Below are 22,141 nucleotides of genomic sequence, written 5' to 3' on the forward strand. Positions count from 1 at the left end.
CAGACCGCCCTGGTCCGTCCATCCATCTGTCCGTCCGTCCCCCAGATGTGCAACCCACCTCTCGTCGAGCCAGGGCCTGTCACCCTCTGGACAGAGCCAAGGAGCCCTAAACAGCACCCACGAAGCAGCCAGAAAGGTGTCGTGGGGGCAGCGAATCTCAGGGCCATCAAGCCCCACGGACGGGCGACCCCACAAATCATGCCCTGGGTCCTGGAGATCTGGGGCCTCAGAGAAGGCAGCCTAGAAATTCGGTGGCTCCTGGGCTCGACCCCAGCTGCGTTTTGCACTCGGGGAGCACAAATAGACCCAAACTGGAAAATCCAAGCGGTCCTGGCCTTTCTAGGCAGAGCTGCCCGTTTCTTGAGACCCACCTGCAGAGGAGATAAAAACGAGTCCTGCACCAGGTCACCCGCAACCCACCAGCGCGTCGGCCCTCCCCGCCACGCTTGTCGCTGCTGGGATTTCACCCGGACGGCGCTCCTGTCCTGCTCGGCTCCGCACCACCGTGCGCGAGGGTCGCCCAGAGCTAAAACGGCCCCGGGAGAGCGAGCAGAAGGGAAGGAGAAGGGAAAACCGTGAAGAGGCTGGGAGCAGAGCCAGAAAACCACCCTGAGATCCAGCACAGGGCTGGGAGAGCGGAGGCGGTTCCTACCGCTGCCCCCATTGCCCTGGGCATCGCCACCAGCTGCTCCCCACCATGCCTGGGGAGCCTCATCCCAAACAGAAAAGCAGCATGTCAAAACAGTGCGACGTATTAACCGGGTGTTGCACCTTTGGGTTCAAACGATGAAGAAACGGGTCGTGGCGTGCAGGACTTCTCGCTGCTAAACACGGCTGTGAGCTCCTGGCCAGCCCTGGGAAACGTTGGCTGCGAGACGCCGCGATGGTGCTCGCTCGAGGCGCTCATCAGCTGCCGGGGGACCCTGCGCTCCTGAATACGCTCCAGAAACCGCTTCTGTTGGATCCTGCTTTTCTGTAGCCTTCACTTCCGAGAGATGGAAATGAGCCACGTTTCCTGGAAAATCTCCCCCCACTGCCTCCCGGTTTGCTACCAGCGTAACCCCAGCATGGCCTAGAAAAGCCATCAGAGAACTGCAGACTCGTGACACCAGGCTGCGCTGGGCTCCTAAGCGAAAAAAGGTTGGATTACACAAACTGAACCCCGTTGAACTGCAGTGAGTGTTTTACACCCCCGAGCACTTGGAGTGCAGCGCCTCGCCGGGAGACGGCGATTGCTGGGACATTGCGTTTCACCTCCATGACGTGCAGCTCCCCAAGCCACAGGTATTAGCTGGTGCGTTCTCCCTTTTGCCAAAAGATCTTGAAAGCCTTTATACGCAATTACAGCCAAAACGTAAATGCAGCTCTGTTAAACGATTGAGGGCTGCACCGCAAGGGGCTTGGCCGCAGCGGAAAGACGAGGACAGGAAACGAGAACCATCATCCCTAGCTAGAGATGCAGGACGCCTTCAGTGCGGAGAGGCGGCTCGTCTAGGACGCGGGGCGTCGGGAAGCCGGAGCGGAAGAGAGACGCCTCCCAGCTCTCCTCCCCCCGACCCGGCAGACGAGGGCAGATCCCCGGACCGCACCCGGAGCGGCACTGCGCCTCCTGCTCTGCTCTCCTCCTCATCGACGTCCGCAGGCGTTCGTCGGGGCCGGTTCCTGCCCTTTGCCGGCAGATGGCTGGAGGAGCGGGGGCGGCACGGGCTGGCGCAGCCGGGGCCCGCTAGCTGCAGGACCGTGGAGCCCCCCGGTCCCACGTGTCCCCTCTCCCCCTGCCCGAGGCTCAGGCCAAGAGCCGCAACCAACCGTTTTGTCCAACCTAAAGCGAGGGCAAACACGCAACCGCCCAGTTGACTCGAGCAACTTGCCCCCGAAGGAGAAGAAATATTTGGCTTTAGGAAGGGACGCCCCAATTGGTGCTCCCCGTCCCCCCTCGAGGCAGCGCTCCCCCAGCCCCCCAGTTTTGTTTTTCTAACCCAACGCGCTTGGGCACCTTCTCACTTCCCTTCCTGAAGAGATCTGAGAGAAGCCTTACCGCCGAACCTCTGTGGTTAAATCCACCTTCGCACGGCTTCGTCCCCGAGCCGTCTCGTTTCCTCCCATACCAACCTCAGCTCTTCGCGTCTGAGATCGCCCCGGGCAGCACGGCACGAAGAGCCGCGGTCTGCGTCGCTGCTACGGCGGCAGGGGAAAGCCCTGAAGCGTTTCCGAAATTTCGAAGCAGAGTTCCTGGAGCAGCACCGCCGCCAGCTACGTGCTCTGCTACGGCGGATTCGCACCCGGAGCTACTGAGGCCAAGGGCGTCCGGAAGCCAAACGTTTTAGCTCTCACACCGCTCGCCTTCCTAGGCCAAGACGCTGCCGCGCTTTTGCACGGTACAAATAGCGAAAGCAGAGGGATTGCAGCCGAGGCGGTCTCAGGATGCAAGCAGGCAGCTTTTAGGGAGGGAATCTCTTTCAGTAAACCAGCTCCTAACAGCGGCAAGGAAAAAAGAGGCCTTTCAGGCATAAGCTTTCCTCCAGCGCTAGGACGTTTTTCTGTTTTCAAGTTGACTTTAATGAAACAGTCATGGAGAAAAAGATAAGAAAAAATATGGTAAGTACCTGCAAACTGGCGAGATGAGAGAGACTCATCGCCTCCCATGGAAGAAAGAAAGAGGAAAGCAAAGGGAAAAGAGAGAGTCATCAGCTACCACAAAACCCAGGAAATTACTGCCTGTGCAGCAGTAGGAAGTGGAGCGTGGGGAAAAGTAATTTCCCTAAGACCAGTATCATCAAGTCTAACAGACTGGAAAACACTGAGCTGCTCATCAGAAGAGTTACGGGCCAACACAGACGTATCAAAGGGCTCATTGGCTTTGACAGACTGGGCACCAGGCCGAGTACGAAACATTCTCATTTTCAGCTTCTTCCCTTCCTACAGACATTCGGATTTCTCCGTGGCCATCCGCTGCAGGGCCAAAGCAGTGACCGGCTTAGCTCAGTTTTCTGCACAATTTTTTTCACTCCTGAGCTTTGAGAAATGTGCCCGAGGCAATTCTGAAAGTTCACCTATCTCAGTCTGTAATTGAGAAAGCTATTTAATAAAGTTACTTAAACTGTTAGCCTAAGCAGCCCCGCGCTGTGCAGCAGCTGATGAATATGCATGTGCTGGGATTTACATTTCGTTGCAGCCTGGAGACAGGATGCAAGGCAAATGAGTTATAAAGAAATGTTGCCTATGCAAATGTACAACTCTACTATAACTTCTCTCTATAATTCTCACCCTTGAAGTCATTTTTTTAATTCCATAACTTATTTGCATTGGAAAGGCAGTAATAAAATAATGTACGTTAAATAAGGCAGTCATATTTCTATGCAGACAGGACGGGTTCCGAAATCCATTAGTAATAAAGTGGAGTCCTGAACCAGCAGGGGATGAAAAAAATACGGAAGTCCCGTCAAACCGTGCAACTGTGGACTTCTTCAAAACCAACGTCTTTCATTTAACTTCCCAGCCCTTTACCTGAAGAAGGCTTATCAGCAGCAAATTAGACAAAACACCATAAATTACAGGAACAGAAATGTCGCTGTTTTCACCAACAGTCTCATTTTCATAATTTCCTGCTAGCAAAAAGTGAAGCAAGAACCCAGACCAGAACAGCTGATAACTGTCATTTCATTGAAGACAGAATAGGAAGCCCATTCATTTAGGGTTTGAAAGTAAAATAGACTAAACAGTTAACACCAAATTCTTTCAGGGTTAGGAAGAGGTCACGGAGCTGCAAGGGTTTTAAAAAAAAAAAAAAAAAAAAAAAAAACACCAACCACAAGTTACCATACTTCACTTTCTCAGCCTGCGTCCCAGGTTGTTGTCATCCTTCTCCAGTCCAAGAAGCACCAATGTTTCCATCGGTCTTTCATTCCTGGATTGAACACAGCCGTACCTAAGTCATATTAATTCCAAGAAAATATTGTAATGTTTTAAGAAACCTCTTATGCTGTAGGTGCCTCACGCAGGAAGCTTTTCAGATTCTCTCTGCTATTTGGTGCATCTAAGAAGCACCATCAGTTTAAGTGGAATAAAGGGGAGGAAGAGATGCCTCCACTCAAGGAAAGCCTCTGCAAATAGCATCCTCATCCCCTTATGATGCACACTGGGCAGAAAAGTGAATCGTCTAATAAATTTAGAGGTCAGCCTACAAGTTATCTAACGGCTTTATAAACTGGTCTTTAAAGACGCCTTTCAGAACAGACTGATTTGACACCAGACAGAGTATACAGTAGCTAAGACCCCATTTGACTTTTGTAAAAACAAATCAGAACAAGTTTCTCATTTGTCACAGGATCACTTGTGTATTTCTACACAGTGTGGGGGGGAAAAAAAATAGAAAAGCAATTTTGAAAAAAAAAAAAAACCCAAGAAAAATCAAGTCCCCGCCCCAGTGAGGATGAAGGGCAGAGGCAAGCGCCTTGCCCAAGAACAAACCGCGTCCCAGCTACGGTACAGGTGCCTTGCGTTTTCTGTGCCTTCGTGCGGCCTCCCTCCCAAATTACAGAATATACTCAAAAGAATTACAAAAAACCACTCAATGTCATTTTTACCGGGCATGACTCAGTTCAGCTTACGGTAAGAATTAAAAGTACAAAAGGAAGCCTGTACTTTGTCCCTCTGCATGTAAGCACTTTCATAGGAGACATCTGGTCAAAGTTATGAGCAAAACACTCCTCCCCGTGATCTAGGTACCTAACCACCGTCGGCATTTAGTCTTAGATGCTTAAAGCTAACCACCTAAAATTCTAGCAGCTTCAAAAAAAGCTCGTGTTTTCCCCCGTGGTACTTCACCAGGCTCCCTCAACTTAAACATGCAAACTACCTTTGGCTGTCCTTCCTCCTCCAAGGCAGCGGAAGGAGCAGGTTTCATGGCTGCCATAAAACTGTGCACGCAGCCTACGCTATTCTATGCGCACGCGCAGCCGTCAATCCAGCAACATTAGCAGAAAATCCACGTAGGATTATTCAAGTGGAATTACGCTTTCAGAATAAGGATGGCATATAAATTATAAAATCACGCACAGTTTTAGGAAAGCAAAATAAGCATTTTTCCCCTCCCATAGCGACAGCGTTCCCTTACTTTAAAGCTTTTGAGAGCCATTAACACCCTGGCTAGTGTCCATAAACAAAGGGGGATGCTCGGGTTAGTTTAAATGACCACTGGATGTCACTATTGCTTTAGAAACAGACACCGAGTCAGCCTTGCAGCGACAGCAGGTTGGAAACATTACCCAATATGCCATTAACCCTCCGCACACGCGTCCTACGTTAGCGCGGATTACCCGAACGTCAGAAATAAATCCACGGCAACTCGTTTTCACTACACAGAAGTTTATTATGAAAGTTAAACATACAACACAAAAAGTAGCAAAAGCAATCCTGGAGCTTAAGGCAACTCGTACAGGAGATGAATTCAAGAAAGATGATGCAACTTCAGTTTAAATAGAAATTATGAAAAATATCAAATTGCATCAATAACTTAAAATGCACTTCAAAAAGTCTGCACTAACCAGCAGAGGGTAAGGGCTTGTGATCTTAATGCCAGCATTAAGATATCGTAAGCAGCAGAATGCTAAATGATGATAGGGAAAGTTCAGTATTTACACAAAGATAGCAATGTTAATATCTGATAGCATAACTTCCTGTGTACTTATGGTTTAAAACCACCGTCTGAAACGTTAGGAAAACCTTTTAAAATAAATCTTCAGACTATTCCATCAAAAATACACAGATGGCAGAGAAGATCCAAGGCTAGGGATGCGTGTGTATGCGTGCGTGTGTCCCTTAAATAAGTCATTGCAGCAACACTTTAGAAAAATTATTTCTTTGGGCGAAGAAGAGCAAGAAGAATACGTGGCCACAGAGTGAAAAAGGTTATCTTTCAGGTGAATCACATTTAAATTGAAGTATCAAAATATTTCTATTTGATGACATTTCTCACAGTTTACAGTTATTGACATTTTTTAAGTGAATGTTAAATATTCACACTATTAACATACAAAGATTCTCCTTCACATTGACATTTGTTTATATTTTTGCAAGACCTCTTTTGCATCAATTGTTTTGCCATTAATGAGGAATGTAATTATCTCAATTACAGAATTCATTTAATAAAGATTTAACTGTTCTAATCATACAGTTTCTACTTCAAAATCATCCTTAAAATACTGAAACTAGATCACTTATTTTAAAAAGGTATTTAAATGACATTTTAATTAATCCGGCTGTACAGAAAGCACCACATTTTGACAATGCCAAATGACATCACGTTTCCAATCCATTTTCTTAGAATATTGGATGCAATGAAAAATTTGGAACAAGTCCATTGACCAACCTCCCCCCCCTCCCCCACCAAAACAAAACAAAATAATTCACAAATTAACTCATCCCAAATCTTACCCTGTCAGAAAATGCAATATATACTGCAATGTAGTTTCAGTTTGCATAAGATTTAATAGACATGTCCTATGCACAGTATGAGATTTTCTGCACCCAACCTCATCTCAACTTTTCACCGTTCAGCACAACTTTACAAAAAGCGTAGGATATAAAATATACTTAAAGCAGCTATCTTAAACATGATTTAATACATATCACCTTGGCAGCCGATCACTTTTGTTCCCAGTTTAGCATGCTGTCGAATCTAATCAGAGTTGCAGTATCCCTTTCAAGAACTATTTAAAAAAATCCCTGAATAAAACAGAAGCCAGCCTGCGACTTCCTATGAGTTTCAGTAAAGTACTATATACAGGGGTATAATGACCACCCAAGCTCACTTAATACAGAACAAAATCTAAGATAGATACTGGGGCAGAATGCACGAATACACACACATGCATGTGTGTGCACACACGTGTGTGTATATATACATATATACACACACACACATAAAGATCTTATTTAAAAAGTGGAACCAATGAATTGTTAGCAGTTAAAAGAATACTGCAACTGTAACATACAAACCTGCATGGTTTGAAATTTGATTCCAACAGCTCTGTATCACTGGGTTTAGCTTGGAAATATGCAAAATAACGTCAGCAGTTTTCAAAAGGTCTTGCAAATTTAGAGAAAAGAAAACTGGAAGAAAGGTAAGAATGCATATCTAAAACAAAGCAGGAGCACAATAAGGACAATCAAAATTTCCAAAAGCCCATATTAAAAAAAAGCTTGGAATGCATTGGCTTCCAGCAGTTTACAAAACAAAACAAAAAATTTAATCTGTAATATCTTGACCTATTTTTAAGTGACCATTTTTATTACAGTTGAGAAAAATGGTTTTATAGCTGCATAAGTTTCCATTTCACTAAAATAGTGCCAACAAAAACAAGTTTGCATAGAAAAAACAAAATTTCAAATTGCCACTGGCTACATGCTTAAAATGGGAAATGCAGGTATCGTAACATAAACATAGTGCAAACCATGGCAGTTCATGGTGATTTTGACTGCCGCAGGTCAGGAAACAGACCATAGTATACCCAGTTATCACAGTTTCTGGTCTTTTATTCTATCCTTTGCCAAGTAGAAGCAATGCATGTGTGCAGACCCATGGCATGCCTGCTGCTGTTGATTAACGTAGTTTGAGGTCATCGCCACTTCCTAGGTTAGATCCAGGACTAGGGTCTTGTTGCCTTCTTGCCTGCATTGAACAAACATGTATTTAGGATCCAAAAAATGATTTAGAAATTATCAGTTTAGTTAAACGTATTAAGCACAAGCTTAAGACCACAGACAATCCTAAGGCAAAAAAATTCACATTTCAAGCCAGAACCAAGGCATTCACTTTTAACATCAAAATCGTTCCCCCTCCCATCCCCCATCTCGAGGGGTTGCCAACCTTTGGCTCTGCCTCGCCATCCCGCTCGGGGCCAGCGAGGCCAGAGGCCCTCTCCGCTCGGGGAAGATGCCAGACACAGCGTGGGTGCGGGTGCGCACACCCAGACTCTGCCTCTGCAGCCCTCCCGCAGCCAGGCTGGGACGCTTCTCGGTATCACTCTCAATTGCCAAGAGACTTCCAGAAGAATAGTAAGGCAACAGTTTTGTGCCTCTTCTGCCAAAACACATTTTTGCTTTGAAATTCCCTTCTGTTAAACTGTTTTTGTAAATACTCTCAGGATCAGGATCTTGAGGAGAAAAGCAAGGCTACAACGCAAGAAGGTAGGGCAGGGTTACATCGTTTTCAGATTAATTTCCCATCAGGACATTTGTGTGATGAACATTTAATTTAGCTCTCTTTTGGAACAAAGAGACTTCCACATTTATACATTATTAACAAACGAGGACAGTTTAATCTATAGATTTTGACTGAAACATTTCAACACTTCTTAAAGTTGGAGTTTTTCTGCAGCACATATTTCTTCTGGTCGCACCCATATAATTAGCAATAATTCAAAACTGAGAACACTCTGGTACTTACGACTGTGTCCCTGTATTAGAAAACATTTGTAATGTCAGGGCTCCTTCAAAATAAATGGCTCTGAAATTGTCTGAGTTGATAGCAATTTCAAGAGGAAATTAAGGATGGTCAATATCAATTATAGCAAAAGAGACTGTTACCTATTATCTGCACCTGAGGAATGAGCATACATGTATCTAGTAGATTTGTCCTCTGGGACAAAAAAGCTTCTTGCCTGCTGATTTGCTTTTATTCTCTTGCTGGGCAAGTAAAGAGCTATCCTGTAAGTGAAGAAATATGACCAAGGAGCACCCCCCCCCCCCCACACACTACATTAGACATGCATAATACTGTTTTATTGTGTGTTTTTCAAAAATGCAGCGTGGAATTGTTTCCTACTTTGTTTGGAGAGAAAGACCTTTTTAAGAATGAAATAGTTTATTCCTCCTAAGTTATGGATACGCCAGTCTAAAAATAAATTCCAGGAGGAAAAAAGCTCTTAACATTTACATTTATGGCAGATGAAGAGTTCAGAAGCATCTGCTTTATCAGCAAAAGATATCAGCATAAGAAATCAGCAAAAGATGGTAAATATGCATATTATTTTTTAGAAAGAGCAACTAAGTTCTCCTCCCAGTGTTAAACAGCCCCACGCACTTCAGGTGACACCATGCTGTATTGCCTCTAAGGCAATGAGATTTAACCTTCATCCACAAAGGATGTGCACAGGAAAATACAGTTCAAAAGAAAGCCCAAGATGTCTCCTACCAGACAGAGCTTAATGAGGGCGGACAAGTGTTGTGCCACTTCTGCAACCCAACAGCATGCTCCTTCCCCTTGCTTCAGACTCGTAGCCTGATATTTTCTTTTTTTTTTTCCCCCCCCCCCTCTCCTCGGTACGCATCCAGACTGCTTTTAAACCCTGCTGGTTTTTGCTTCCTCAGTGTCTCAAAAAACCCCGTTTTTTCCTCTTTGCGCTCCGCTCCACCCAGTACAAGACACTTCTAAGCTTCTCTTTCTTGCCTACTGCTCATAGAGCACAGCTTCCACTCATAATCACTCCATTAGCTTCCTTCCTACACCGCTCAGCTCCAGTTTTGCGCACACTACTTCTCTGGGCTGTCCCTTTTTGCCACTTAAACACTACCAATCTCAGCTGAACTCGTCTGCTGTGAAAACACCTTTGTGCACCATACTATTCCCTCTCCGCCACCTCTTCTGCTGCGTTCTCTTGTTTGTCCCTCCTTTGGACTACGGCCACCTTCAAACGCTGACCACGCTCAAGTCCTTGGGAACTATGCAGTAGTAACATGTATGGCCCACAAAGCTCAAGCTCACATCCGAATGAAGAACTGTGACATCCAAAGAGAGATTCACAGCTCAAGACTGGGTAACAGGGTGGCGGGTCTTCAAAACTTGTCCAAAGCCATCAAGGTCGTTCCCTGAAAGTTACAGGGAAATTGTCCCAAAAAGGCTTGTTTTCCATCTGCTAAACTGAAATCACGGAGAGGATAGTAATGACTTCCTGTATTAGAATGGCAAAGGTAGAAACAGCTACAACTGACTTGAGAAAACGGGAGACAAAAAAGCATTTAATAAATCTCTTCCGACAGAAGATTTATTTCTGACAGAATATTTATTTTTTGTTTCATAGCAAAGATCACCTACTTTATCTCACAGTTTTCAAGTGGCACACGCTGCAATTAATATGCTGCAAACGCTGCAATTAAATACTTTAAAAACCATTCATACACTTGAATTTCAAAGCACTACCACTATTCTGGGAACATCCAAAACACGTTAGCTGTTTTTTAAGACACGCTAGTCTCTTGATATTTTTATGTTTGCAGAGCACATAGCTGGCACTTTGCCCTGGAACTACCACTGCCCTCCAAGTAGTAGCAGGGGCCACATTCCCAGCTGGTGGAAGTCATCAGCACACAAGTGCTATTCACTATAGCTCCATTAGCTTCACCAGCTGAAATAACCTGCCCTGCTCAGTGCTAGAACAAACCAACGAAAAAAACCTCTCCAAAACACAGGCAAAACAAGTGGCCCCCTACCTCCTTACACAGGCTTTTTGCATTTGTTGAAAGAGGCAGAAACAGACCTAATATAGGCAGTTGTAGCAGTGAAACATGCAGTTTGGGCAATTATCAAGTTTACACGACAGCACTGAATAATACAAGTATTTCAACTAAACTGTGACTAAGAGTGACGTGACTGCAGCTCAGATGTTCCCAGGGTGCTTCTGAGTCATTTACTGACACCGAGGACCTCTTCCCGCCACAGCTGCAGTTACCCCAGACCACACCATGCTGCCTGCTCTCTCCCATGCTAAGCTGCAAATCAGCCGAGCCCATCAGCTCCCAAGCCCTCTGCCATGTACTGCCAGCATCACTTTCGCCAACTCGCACTTGTCTTTCTCTACATGGATGGCAGATTGTTTCCTCTCAATCTGCCATCCTTCTTGCCTGGCTCATCTTGCTCTGCTTGGAAGTGCAATTGGTTAGCTTCACCCACAAGGAGATGGGGAAGTCTCGCCCCCGTCTCCTATTTAAAAGATGATTTAAAGTTATGTTTCCCTTTCCTGTAAACAAGCCCATCCTGATGGGCTCAAAGTTCATTCAAATAAACCCCTCTAGCAATCAGCATGTTTTCAGGGAGGCTCTTCCCTCCTGTGCCTTCTTTAGCGGCCAGGTTGCCATTATTGCTTAAAATGGCATAGAAGCACAGTCGCTATTTTAAATATCACAATTGTAATCTGGTACATTTATGTATCCAGCAATATTATCAGTTGGATTTTAGATTTACGGGAAGTCCTCTTGCTCTATTCTATCTACACTGGTCATACTCGGGCTAAATAATCAATCAGTTTTTCCTACATGCAGAAAAACATAGTAATCGCCAGCCAACATCACTGTCGATGCACAAAACCCCGGATTCCTCAGCAATCTGAGGAAACGCATTAAAGCAAAGAGCTCTCATCACATACAGTGCTAACTATTTTAAATGCTAAACGGCATATTCCTTTAAAGCCACCGAAGCAACTTTTTGACTATCAGTATCACCGTGGAAAGGCGAATGAGTGGAAGCCATACTTAATTTTTATTTCAACAGCAAAGTACACTGGGATATAGAGTTTTTCCTAACACAAAATGGCTGTTCTGCAAGCCCAAATACAAACTTCCAGGCTAACTTAAGAGTCGTACTAAAATTGACAGAAGGATAACAGTTCCTCTTTGCACACATTCCTGCTATTGCCCAAGACTGTGAAGACATTTTTTGTTTTTAACTGCCTCTTCTAGGTTTTTAACTGCCTCTTCTGCCTATTCCTCTTCTAGGAGGAAACAAAGGCACGCATTATCTTTAAGAGTTACCAAAAATCTACTTAGTTATCAATTTTGTACTCAACACACATTTCTACACTTACTAGAAAACCCAGCAAGTTAACTGCTGCTATACTTCTGCTTCAAAAGCAACAGTTTCCTCTTCAGAGCCCAGATTATGCGCACAGCAATTTCATTGTCAAATTCCAATGACGTCTCTGAGGTACAAGGAGCATATGCTTGCATTTATACTCTTCCTAAAGTGGCCTTTTCTTTCAAAACATATGAAAGAATTCACATGATTTATGACATCACTGCAACTTGTAGGGTTTGCAGAAGCCACTACTGAACAACGACCAGATTTGCCCTTTCAAGTGATACGCAAAAGAAATGACAAATTACCCTCAAACGTACTGAAAGCAGTCATTACAGTATCTTACTAGCGTATGTGGATAAAGGTGTAATTTTGCGTTTCAGTAAGGGGGATTTACACATGGAACTTCTAAATGTCACAGGGACAGCTCAGCCTCACTTCGCTCTCCTTTATTTGTACTGTACTACGATGTAAGAATACATACGCGTGAAACATTCTTACTCTGTGAGTCCGTATCCTGCCAAGGCACATGAGCACAGTATGCAATGACTACTATCATGCTTTAGACATTAGGCACAGGAGCACAGTATGCAATGACTACTATCGTGCTTTAGACATTGGGGGAAAAAAAAAAGTTACAGCTCTACAAAATTAAGAACACGCCAGTGCTGAAACACGGCCACTTCTGAAACGAAGCACGGGAGAAATCACCTTGGACGCAGACAGCAAGCACGCTGTAGAGTATCAGGAAGTAGGGGATAGTTTTGGCTGCTGACAGAGGGCAAAATACAACTTTTATTAAAAAAAAAGTCAGAAGATCCTTAATGTTCACTTGCAGAAGGAATCTTCCTACCCATACGGTGTTATCTGAAAGTTCTCCTCACAATGTATTACAGGAAGCTAAAAGTTCCCTTTTACAGATGTAAAAATGGCAGTTTCCAGAGTGCTCTCTGCTCTGGTTCAGCACAGCTAATCAATCCTCTGAACTGCAGCATTTGCTGTAATCTTTGAAATGCGTATCTTATGACTGCGAAGCCATGCAGAAGCATCAGAATTACTCTCAGTGAGTAATGAGCTCAGCTTCGCAAAGATAAAGGAGACTTGCTTCTATTAAAAAAAGATGCATCTATCTTTTGCAATTGGGAAATGGAATATTCTGCCATGAGTCATGCATAATGAGTCATGAGAAAACAGTAGTTATTCATCTTATCTCAGCATATTTCATTTTTCAGTAAAACGCTGATTTTAAGTTTAAAGGAGGAATACGCTGACCATTATTCAGCTGCTACTTAGTGAAAGGCTCTGGACTCTGCTAATACAGTAGTTTGAGCTGCTAAATCATTCCCTTTGTGTCAAATCGGGAATTTTCAAAGCCATACAGCAGGAAGTCTGTTGGCAAAAATATTGGGTTGTGAGAAAAACTTGTTAATAGTACACAGATTCTACCACACTGCTAATGTTCCTAAAACGGAATGTGTTTTAATCAACACCACCAGTTTCCTTCCAAATATCCGGAAATTGAATGGTTAATGTGACGGATACACATCGAGTTTCAATACCCCAAAATACTTTGCACTCAGCTTTCAGCACATGAAGCCATGCAAATCTTCTGCAATACGGAAGGAATTATAACTGGCCACAAGCCATTTAAAACCTCTAAAGTAGGAGATGGTATGATGATTGACTGAAAGAATTGCAGGAACGTATTTGGCAAAAAACATTTCAAAGCCTCCTATAACATGCCATTCTAGATTTATTCACACTGAACTGGTCTACTGACACCACAGGGTGAATAACATACTAATAAACAACAGGAAAGTTTGCAACAAAAGTCACCCTGGACTCAGGGTAAACAACAGTAGAAGGTACCTACAGCAGTACTCTTACACCTATGCACACTTCAACCCTCCATCTCTGAGCTGTCTCCAAGCCTAGGAGATATAGGCTAACTGGTATGGACTCAAAGTCATACCAGAGTATGACGTAACTGTATTTTGTTAATTTTCTTCTTAATAAGTGAGATAACTTGAAGCCATTGAATCGTTAACTAAGAACTGTGGCTCTTTGGACAGGGATCACGTTGGAGCATTTACATCCATTACTGGGGCACTCAGGTAAAAGGACTTCCAAGAATAACGGCAACTAAGGATGAAGGCACGCAAGCACTTCCTGCAGCGGCCAAGACAGTTGGACACCATCCTCCTCCTCTTACTACTCAACCCCGACCTATGCTGCAGTTTGGCACGTTTTCAACGACGCCAACATAATTTCTTAAGCAGGCTTTGAGAAAGTTTCTGCAACTACACCGTCATCATGAAAATAAAGCTAGCCATCATTGCTACACCATTTGCCCCATCCTCTCATGTCTTTGTTTGCAATACCCCGTGCTCAGTTCTGTCAGCCCAAAACCCTGCAGCAAGTCCAGTACAAACCCTTAGATATGACCTGTCAAACATAAGTGTCTCTAACCCAACACGCCAGACCTTACGAGATGGAGCCCTACACACAGAAATTCTTCCACCTGTTGGGCACTCTGACTTTCTGAAGCTTATGGAGCTTCCTGCATGCTTTCAGAGACTTGTGACGTACCTGAGAAACTCCCTTCACCATATGAATTCATCAGGAAGAGATAACGCAGTCCCACAGTGTGGCTTACGTTGATAGCTCCGAGAAAGCAGAACTGAGGAAGCTGGAGCTAAATTTAGGAAAGATGGACATGGTTGCCACGAAGATGGCCCTCCCTTTCTATGAATCACTCAAAATAAGCAGTCAAAATCGGGAGCTCTGAACACAAGGCAGTAACATCACAAAAACAATCTGCACTGCATATACACTTGGGATGCTGGTGAAAGGGAGGGAAGGGAGGAAGAGGGAGATAATTTGGAGAAGGGCTGTCACAAAGAGTAGCCAAAATAAAGTCTTTTCGCGGACAACTCCACTGCAATTCTTTAATTGCATTCTGGCAGCTCCATACTGCTGAAACAGACAGAGCAGATGCATTATGTGCCTTGGCATCTGCCATCTATAATTTACTAAATAAGTGAAAAAAAATCAGGCTATGTTATGAAAAACTAAACAGTCAACATTTGGATTCCCTTAGAAGGATTGTCAACCTCCTGAAAAGGATTAAAACAAAACAACACAACAACAAAAAATCCCTTGAACTTGAGAACACATTGCAGATTTTCTTGAGAGCACAGTACTCGAAAAAGGACCAGTTGCAGTCAAGCTCCTCCTCACATTCAAATACTTGTTCCCCCCCCCCCCCCCCCAATGAATTACCAATCCTGCTAACTTAGGGAGACCAGCATTAAGAAAAGCAACAGACTGAAGGCTCTTCTCTAAACCCCTGGTTAATAACAACTCCTGCTGCAGATGTCTGAACACAGAATTCTGTCCATGCCTCCACTTCAATTACCGTGAGTTATACAATATTCAAGAGAAGAGGAGGGGAAACTCAGCCTTCTCAGAATTAGAGTCAGCGAAGCTGGGCCACTAAAACACGTGAATAATGACAGTTTATATTAGCACTGCTTCGGTCGTAGTTAGCCTGACGGAGCAGCCTGCAGGCTCCCAGGTCTGACAGGTTTGCAGAGGGAATCTCCCTCCAAGCCTTCGCTACTCAGGACCACTCAAGCTAGAGCAGCGCAAGGACCTCTTCGTCATTGTAAACTGCACTGCAAGCAGCTAGCTGTCAGTCAGGGATATGATTTTTACCCCCTCCCGAGCAGGCGTCGCTATCACCGCGAGACTTTGTAGGCTAGATCCAGCCCTTGAAAGATCCTTGATCTTTCTTAATTTTGCCAAGTATCACCTACGTTGTTCAAATAACGGAAAACGGTCTCTCATATTTGGGAAGAGATTATTTAGATGTTTAGACTAAAGCCCTAGCAGAACAATTAACGTTATGAACTCTACACCCGATCACTCTTTTCTACTCCTACACCCATTCGTTGCCTTTCTTCTAAGCTGACTGAAAGCCAAAACACACACTTTTCTTGACAAAGACTACACATATAAAAACATTTAGCACCTACCTCCATGAAGGTTCCTTTTCAAGCATCCAACAAGCTACCTCCTAGAAACAGGGACCTCTTTTACCAAAGACAACTCTGTGCGCCGAGCCTTACTCTCTCACCACCGGCTATGGGAGAGCAGGGGAGCACGACCAGGCCAAGTAGGCACAACCCGGCTATGAATTCCTGACACGCTGTTGCCTGAAGTATTGCAATGTTTGGACCTTTGCTTACAACGTATCATGAAGGTACAGAGAGGGGTTAACTGCACTGAAGTAACAGCAAGCTGAGCAAGAAAAAAGCATGGGAATGGAGCAAGCTCTTAAGAGCTTCAAGTACACACTAGTTAAACTTTCAATTTTGCACAAACACTTCTTTTCCAAGGGAAAAAGCTTGTAAGGCCCCCTTTTAGAAAGTATTGTTTGAAGGCTGGTACAGAGGTTATAAATTTATAATTAATATTGATTGCCTCCAGACAGTATTCCTCTGTTGCTCAGCCCCTTTCTAACCTTCATTGACTGAAAGAAGATGCTTATATTACAGTATTTCCCGATTTGCAAAATTGATCTTCTCTGTACTATATTCAGCATTGATTCTGTACAGCACAAATTGTTTTCCTGATATATGCATTCCCTAGCACTTTCATACAAACACTAGCTATTTAGGAGTTGTTGTGAAACAATCTAGTCATAACTTGACTGGTCTACTTATATTATATGCACACCTCATAAAACCTTTTAAGGCAAAATATACACACACACACACCCAGCTTTGTAGTTTTTTTAAAAAAATTATATATCCAATATAAACAAACTTATGTTCTACATAAATACAGGCATATACCAAACCTGCACTACTCTGCGTAAGTAGAAACCACAGTCTGTTTCTTTCACATGCAAAAAGCTTTATTAAACTTTGTACTTTTTTTTTTTTTTTTTAAATCTTGTAGGTTTGAAGAACATATATCATAACATGTAGTAAAGAAGTTCATTCCAGAACAGTTTTTGAGAAAACAACTCAAAAACACTTCCAAGTGAGAGGGAGTTTGATAGCAGGGGGGAGTTTCTGGAAAGTAACTTGCTTCAGAAGAAAATGTAATATTTAACCAAAATACATATATAACCGGTTAGAGTATCTGTTTACATTGGTAGTTTCAGCTTAATTTTCCTTTTCTTTAAATAAGAAGGAAGTATAACTTCTCTGGCCAGAACCTTGAAGAGAATATGAAAATTAGTCCTATTACTGGATTTCATATTAGTGGTGAACTGTTTGCATTTCATTAACAAACTCCTGTTTTCTAGGAGTTCACAACTTGAGCATCATTAAGTGAAATGCACATTTCCAATTTTCAACTCATGATTCCCATCAAACAACAGTTCTACAAAGAACGTACAGAAAACTGAGGCAGAACTGACTATTTAAGGTTTAGGTAAACTTATTCCAATAACTTTTTTATAAAAGTCTCCTCCCCCCATATTTTGGGGGCTTTGTATTGCTGTTCCTTCCACTAGAAATCCCCCACGAAAAGTTTCAAAATTGAGCTTTTTTTCAGAAAGATGTGAAGCTTTTTAAAAATGGGAATTTCATGCAGTTTCCTAAAATGGCTCTGCTTACCCATTAATGTACTTTACATTTAGCACAAGACCACAAACAGACAAGCTTGCTAGACTAGACTGTTTCAGGGAAGAGCAAACCACTTTGCTTCTTTACTTGCAGCATTGCTAAAATAAAGAGCACTGCAGCAATACGGGAAATGAACACACAATAGAAAAATATTAAATTTCAAAAATGCCTCGTTGAACAAATTGCATTGGAAAACTGAGCACAAATCCAACCAAACAGAACCGTCTACATCTTTAGCTAAGCTCAAGAGCAACAGAATAGGACAAACTAAGCTCTCAAAGAGATTGCTTTTGTTTTGTATAGACAGACTGTAACTTTAAAACAGAAACAAATCTGCAGACGTGATGAAAGAGCAACTCACAAGATTTCCTCTTCTTTTCCTCTGTTCCCTTGCTGAAAGTCCACTGCTTTGTACCTTCTGCGCCAGCAAACAGCTGGCAGGAGGCACCTGCTTGCTGCTTTTCTGGGCTGAACGCAGGCTGTTACTTTCAATGTATTCTAATTTCACTAACTAGGGGCCCTGTGAATCTCTCAAAGTCATTCTGGAGAGCACAATGCACTTTCCATCTTGTTACTAGCAGCAGAATACTGAATAAAAAACAAAGCTTTCAGTGAAAGACTCGAGCAGTGCCTAGACAGCAACCTCACAGTAATTTCTGCCGAACACTTCTTATCCCGACGCTGCACTCTGGTCGTTCACACTGAAACCATCACAGAGAAGAAAAATGAAAGAAACCGATGCAAAAAGTAGAATTTCACTTACGTTCCTAATATTAACTCTCTCTCCCAAAAAAAGAAGGGATAAAGAGATATCTCACCGATATCTCTTCAATCTCCTCCTTCCCCTTTATTATTTTGGCAAAGGGAAACCAAGTACAAATATATTTCAAGTTTATATGCCTGCTTCAACCGTATCAGGTCCAGAATACGCCAATAAAATAATGACCTTGGACCAAGTCTGCCATGGTTTGGCACTCGCTCATGGAAAGACAGAACTGTTTTCAGCTGGTATGAAGTGATTAAATAGTATAAGTTTGCTAAGTAGCCCAATGCTCCTGAAGTCAATGAAAATTCGTACAAGTATTTATTTTTACAACAGGCCTTGGGGATAAGGTCTTTCCCCATGTGTATCCTAAATATTTACTGTCACAACATTCCAGTGTTTTTGTAAAAGTGAACACAATATGAATTTTGAAGGCATTAATTTAAAGCACTCACCAACTTCAAAAGCATCTTTAAAACAAAGGAATTCCGAATGCAGCGAGGCAAGATTCGTACCGTCTGATCTGACTAACCTACATAAGTTGACAAAAACCAGAAGCATCTTCTATTCAAAACTGAAACTATGGTAAAATATAACAGAACACACTTCAGCTCAGAAGCACTTAAGAACATCAATTAAAATTCATAAATCCATTTGCACCTGAAAGCGTACCATCCTATCCCACCACATTAGATGAACGCTATAATCGCAAAAAAAAAAAAAGGGTCACTTATGGAAATTCAAGCACAATTTACCAAAACCACTAGCGATTCCGATCTCAGATGCAAAAGATGTGTTCACTAAAATAAAAATCTGTTATGGCGCTGACACCATGAATAAAAAGCATACAGCGTAAGGAAAGGATGGCAAACAAACCTGACAGTGCTTTGCTTCCCTCTCCCCTTTTTCTTTTTAAAAGACAATTAATAAATGAAAGTTAAAATAGTAGATAATTATTCCTAGCAAGTGTGGTAACGTTTTATTTTCCCTCCCTTCAAAGCGTCACCATTCTAACATCCAGCTATCACATACCTAACACAAATCACTTTTAACTGTTCAATAACCTACTTTGGGATCGCTCTTTGGCAAGAACATACCGCTTTGTTTTTTCAAAGTCTGCACAGAGACGTAGAATAGAGAATCTTTTCTACAGAGAAGGCTGTATAAATAAAGAACCGAATCTCTGATCATTTTCATATGCTGCCAGGCTTTGGATGGATGAATGTTTCCAAAGAGCTGGCGCCTCTGTTTTGGGTAGGAGTGGGTGGAATATTATAAGATTCCCCTTCCCTCCCCCACTGAACCAGAATCTGGTCTCTATTAAAGGCATTTCAGCTATAATACTAGTCTGAAATCTTCTCATTTTATACGGGCAGTGCTGCAATTCCTGAAACAATCTCTGAACAGGATCTCATCAGTGTTAAAGTCCAGCAGTTTCTAGTTTTCCTGTCCACACCATGCTTGGCAGGGGGAAAAAAATAAAATTTAAGTTCTAGTAACGATGAAAGGTGTAGATATACTATGGAAAGAGGTATGCTGTGGGAAACTCCGTCGGCAAGTAGCGTCAACGTAAGTAAAAATTCACTCTGCACACTTGGAACCCACCTTTTCTAACCACCCTACAAGAACTTCACCAAATATCATCTCCGTAGGTCAAATCCCATCTTTAGTTCCGCTACTGAAATTACACAAGCACTACGCAATACAGTTTGACTAACATTTTTATAACTGTCAGCAATGCGATCATCGGAGGGAACAACTGACAAGCCATATTTCCAAGGTGACCGAGTGTGTGAACGCCGGAAAATTTGATAGGGGTCATAAATGCAACAAACATGGGAACGCACAGCACTGATCATCTGTGCAGCCCTTTCAGAGACTTTTATATGATGATCATGAGTCCTGTAAGCACACAGTAGACTTGATTCTGCCCGATTTTAGGATTTGGAATACAACTGAAGTGGAAGTCAAGCAAACAACGACTGGTTCTAAAACATGATTCCTCCTTAGGAGTGCATTTTAAGCCCCTCGCTCTCTCCCCTCTTTCCTCCAAAAGATCCTGATTTCTACGCAGTGTTCGGATCCAGAGCGCAAGAACTCATCAGTAAACATTCCAGCTATATAGCCAAGAAAACTTCCCCAAAATACATAAGAAAATTGAAATCTAAAACACAATTACAAACTACTAGCTGAAACAAAGAACAGTTCGTTATACATTTTAAAATAATTGTACAGTACAATTAAAAAATAAAATTCACATAATTATTGCAATTTTTAAAAATCATGCATTTTACGTTACTTAAACTTCAAGTTCCTTTGGCAACATTTTTCATTCTGCTTGAGCACAACTTACATAAATCTTTTTTCCTTTTCTTCCTTTTTGAAGGTGATCTATGTCAGTGTTTTAAGAGATTGGACAATATCTATTCTTTTTTTTTTTTAAGACAAAATAGGGACTGGCAGCTAATAAGGAGATCATTTAATAACAACTGTCTGTTGTCTTATCAAAAGCAAGAATCTTTTCAGCAGTTATTGAACTCAGCCCCTGCAGTTGGCCAAGGACACTGCTTTTTGTGGCTCACTGTCATGAGTTGCGATGTCACTTGTGAAGACCCACATGCTTAACATTACCTCAATCTCAACATTAATTGAAAAAGATTCTGTGCCTCCTAGCTGCAAAATAGACGTTTTCTATGCTTGGAGACAAGAGTAAGTCTCAACACAGAACTCCAAAAATTATTTCAGGAGGCCTCACTTATTTTGAGCCTTCAGCATTCAGTAAGTACACAGCTTGCTTTCTGCAGTAACAGGAGCAGGGAAGAAGGGAACAGTAAAGGAAAATAATTCAAGGAAAGCTTGAAGTAAATTGGGGTCAGGAAAATAAGATAGAAGGCTGAGTTTAAAGTTCCTACCATGTCGATAAAATTAAGGCATTCCCTCTTGTTCAGAGTAGGCTGCCTCAGATCTTGGTAACCAGCTTTTCTAAGTTAATTCCACCTTCCTTTTGAACTGAACTTGCAAGGAGGCTACAGCTATGCTGTGACTAAGAGACAAGATGATTCAGATCATCTAGCTGTTTCAAGGATCTGGTGGTCGCAAAACCACAGAGACAGGGGTTTTACCTTTGCTACGGCTGACGCCCAACCTGGCTGCATTAGCGCTTGCAAAGAGACCCGCCGGAGGCCTCTCTCTAAAGTGACCGATATTATTCTCTAGACCTTCCCTTTTTCTCTCATTCTGATTGCTCAGTGTCTTCCCTTTTTACTCGGAAGGGAGCAAAGTCTGTGAAACCATCTCAGTATCAGTCAGCAGGCCAGAAGGAAAGCAGCGTAGCAACAACAGTGACCGAATTTTCTAAAATCCAGGGTAGGAGCGATTGGTCACCATCTGATTATAGGAAATTAAGACTGTAGTTCTGATGAAGAAAGCTCGCAAGGCAGAGAAATTCACACAAACTGTTCGTTTCCTCCATGATCTCTGCCTGATCTACAACTTGCCTTAACTCACCAACTCTCCCTCGTTTATCGCTGGTCCTCTTGCGGCTCTCCCCTCTCTGACATCTCTGAGCAGCTGCTTTCCATTCCCTTTTCTGGCTCCTCTTTCCTTGATCCCAGTAATTTCTGCTCTCAATCAATAAAGAAAGGGATTTAAGACCGTGGGGCTCTAAAGAAGCAAAGAACAAGGAAAGGGGGAACTATACCAGTGAAATGGAGGCGGGGAGTAACAGCAGAGCTAAAAAGGTGACAGGAAAACAAAGCTACACCTGCAGGAGAAAGCAGACTGTACCAACTGAATCTGTTCACTGGTAACGTTTTTCCGTAACACAGGGCGGCCAACCACAAAATTATCTGCCAGAGCTCCACAAGCCTTTCCAGCGTCCACGAGAGA

At 42.9% G+C, this 22,141-nt stretch overlaps 1 protein-coding gene across 6 annotated transcripts in view; it reads right to left on the reverse strand.

The window, feature by feature from the left end:
• Window positions 1-5,347: 5,347 nt before the first annotated feature.
• The window catches only part of CBFB (core-binding factor subunit beta), a 48,609-nt gene continuing 31,815 nt past the window's right edge, over window positions 5,348-22,141 (reverse strand). For 4 of the 6 annotated variants that reach the window (XM_068955534.1, XM_068955535.1, XM_068955530.1 and 1 more), the window contains one exon: window positions 5,348-7,672. In XM_068955534.1, the coding sequence (XP_068811635.1) occupies window positions 7,604-7,672 (69 nt within the window). In that variant the 3' untranslated portion in view covers window positions 5,348-7,603. Of the gene's footprint in view, window positions 7,673-21,760; window positions 21,874-22,141 lie in introns of all 6 variants that reach the window. The other 2 variants (XM_068955533.1, XM_068955529.1) reach the window with 1 other exon arrangement.

Source organism: Struthio camelus, chromosome 10 (assembly GCF_040807025.1).
Source record: "Struthio camelus isolate bStrCam1 chromosome 10, bStrCam1.hap1, whole genome shotgun sequence".
NCBI classification, from domain to species: Eukaryota; Metazoa; Chordata; class Aves; order Struthioniformes; family Struthionidae; genus Struthio; species Struthio camelus.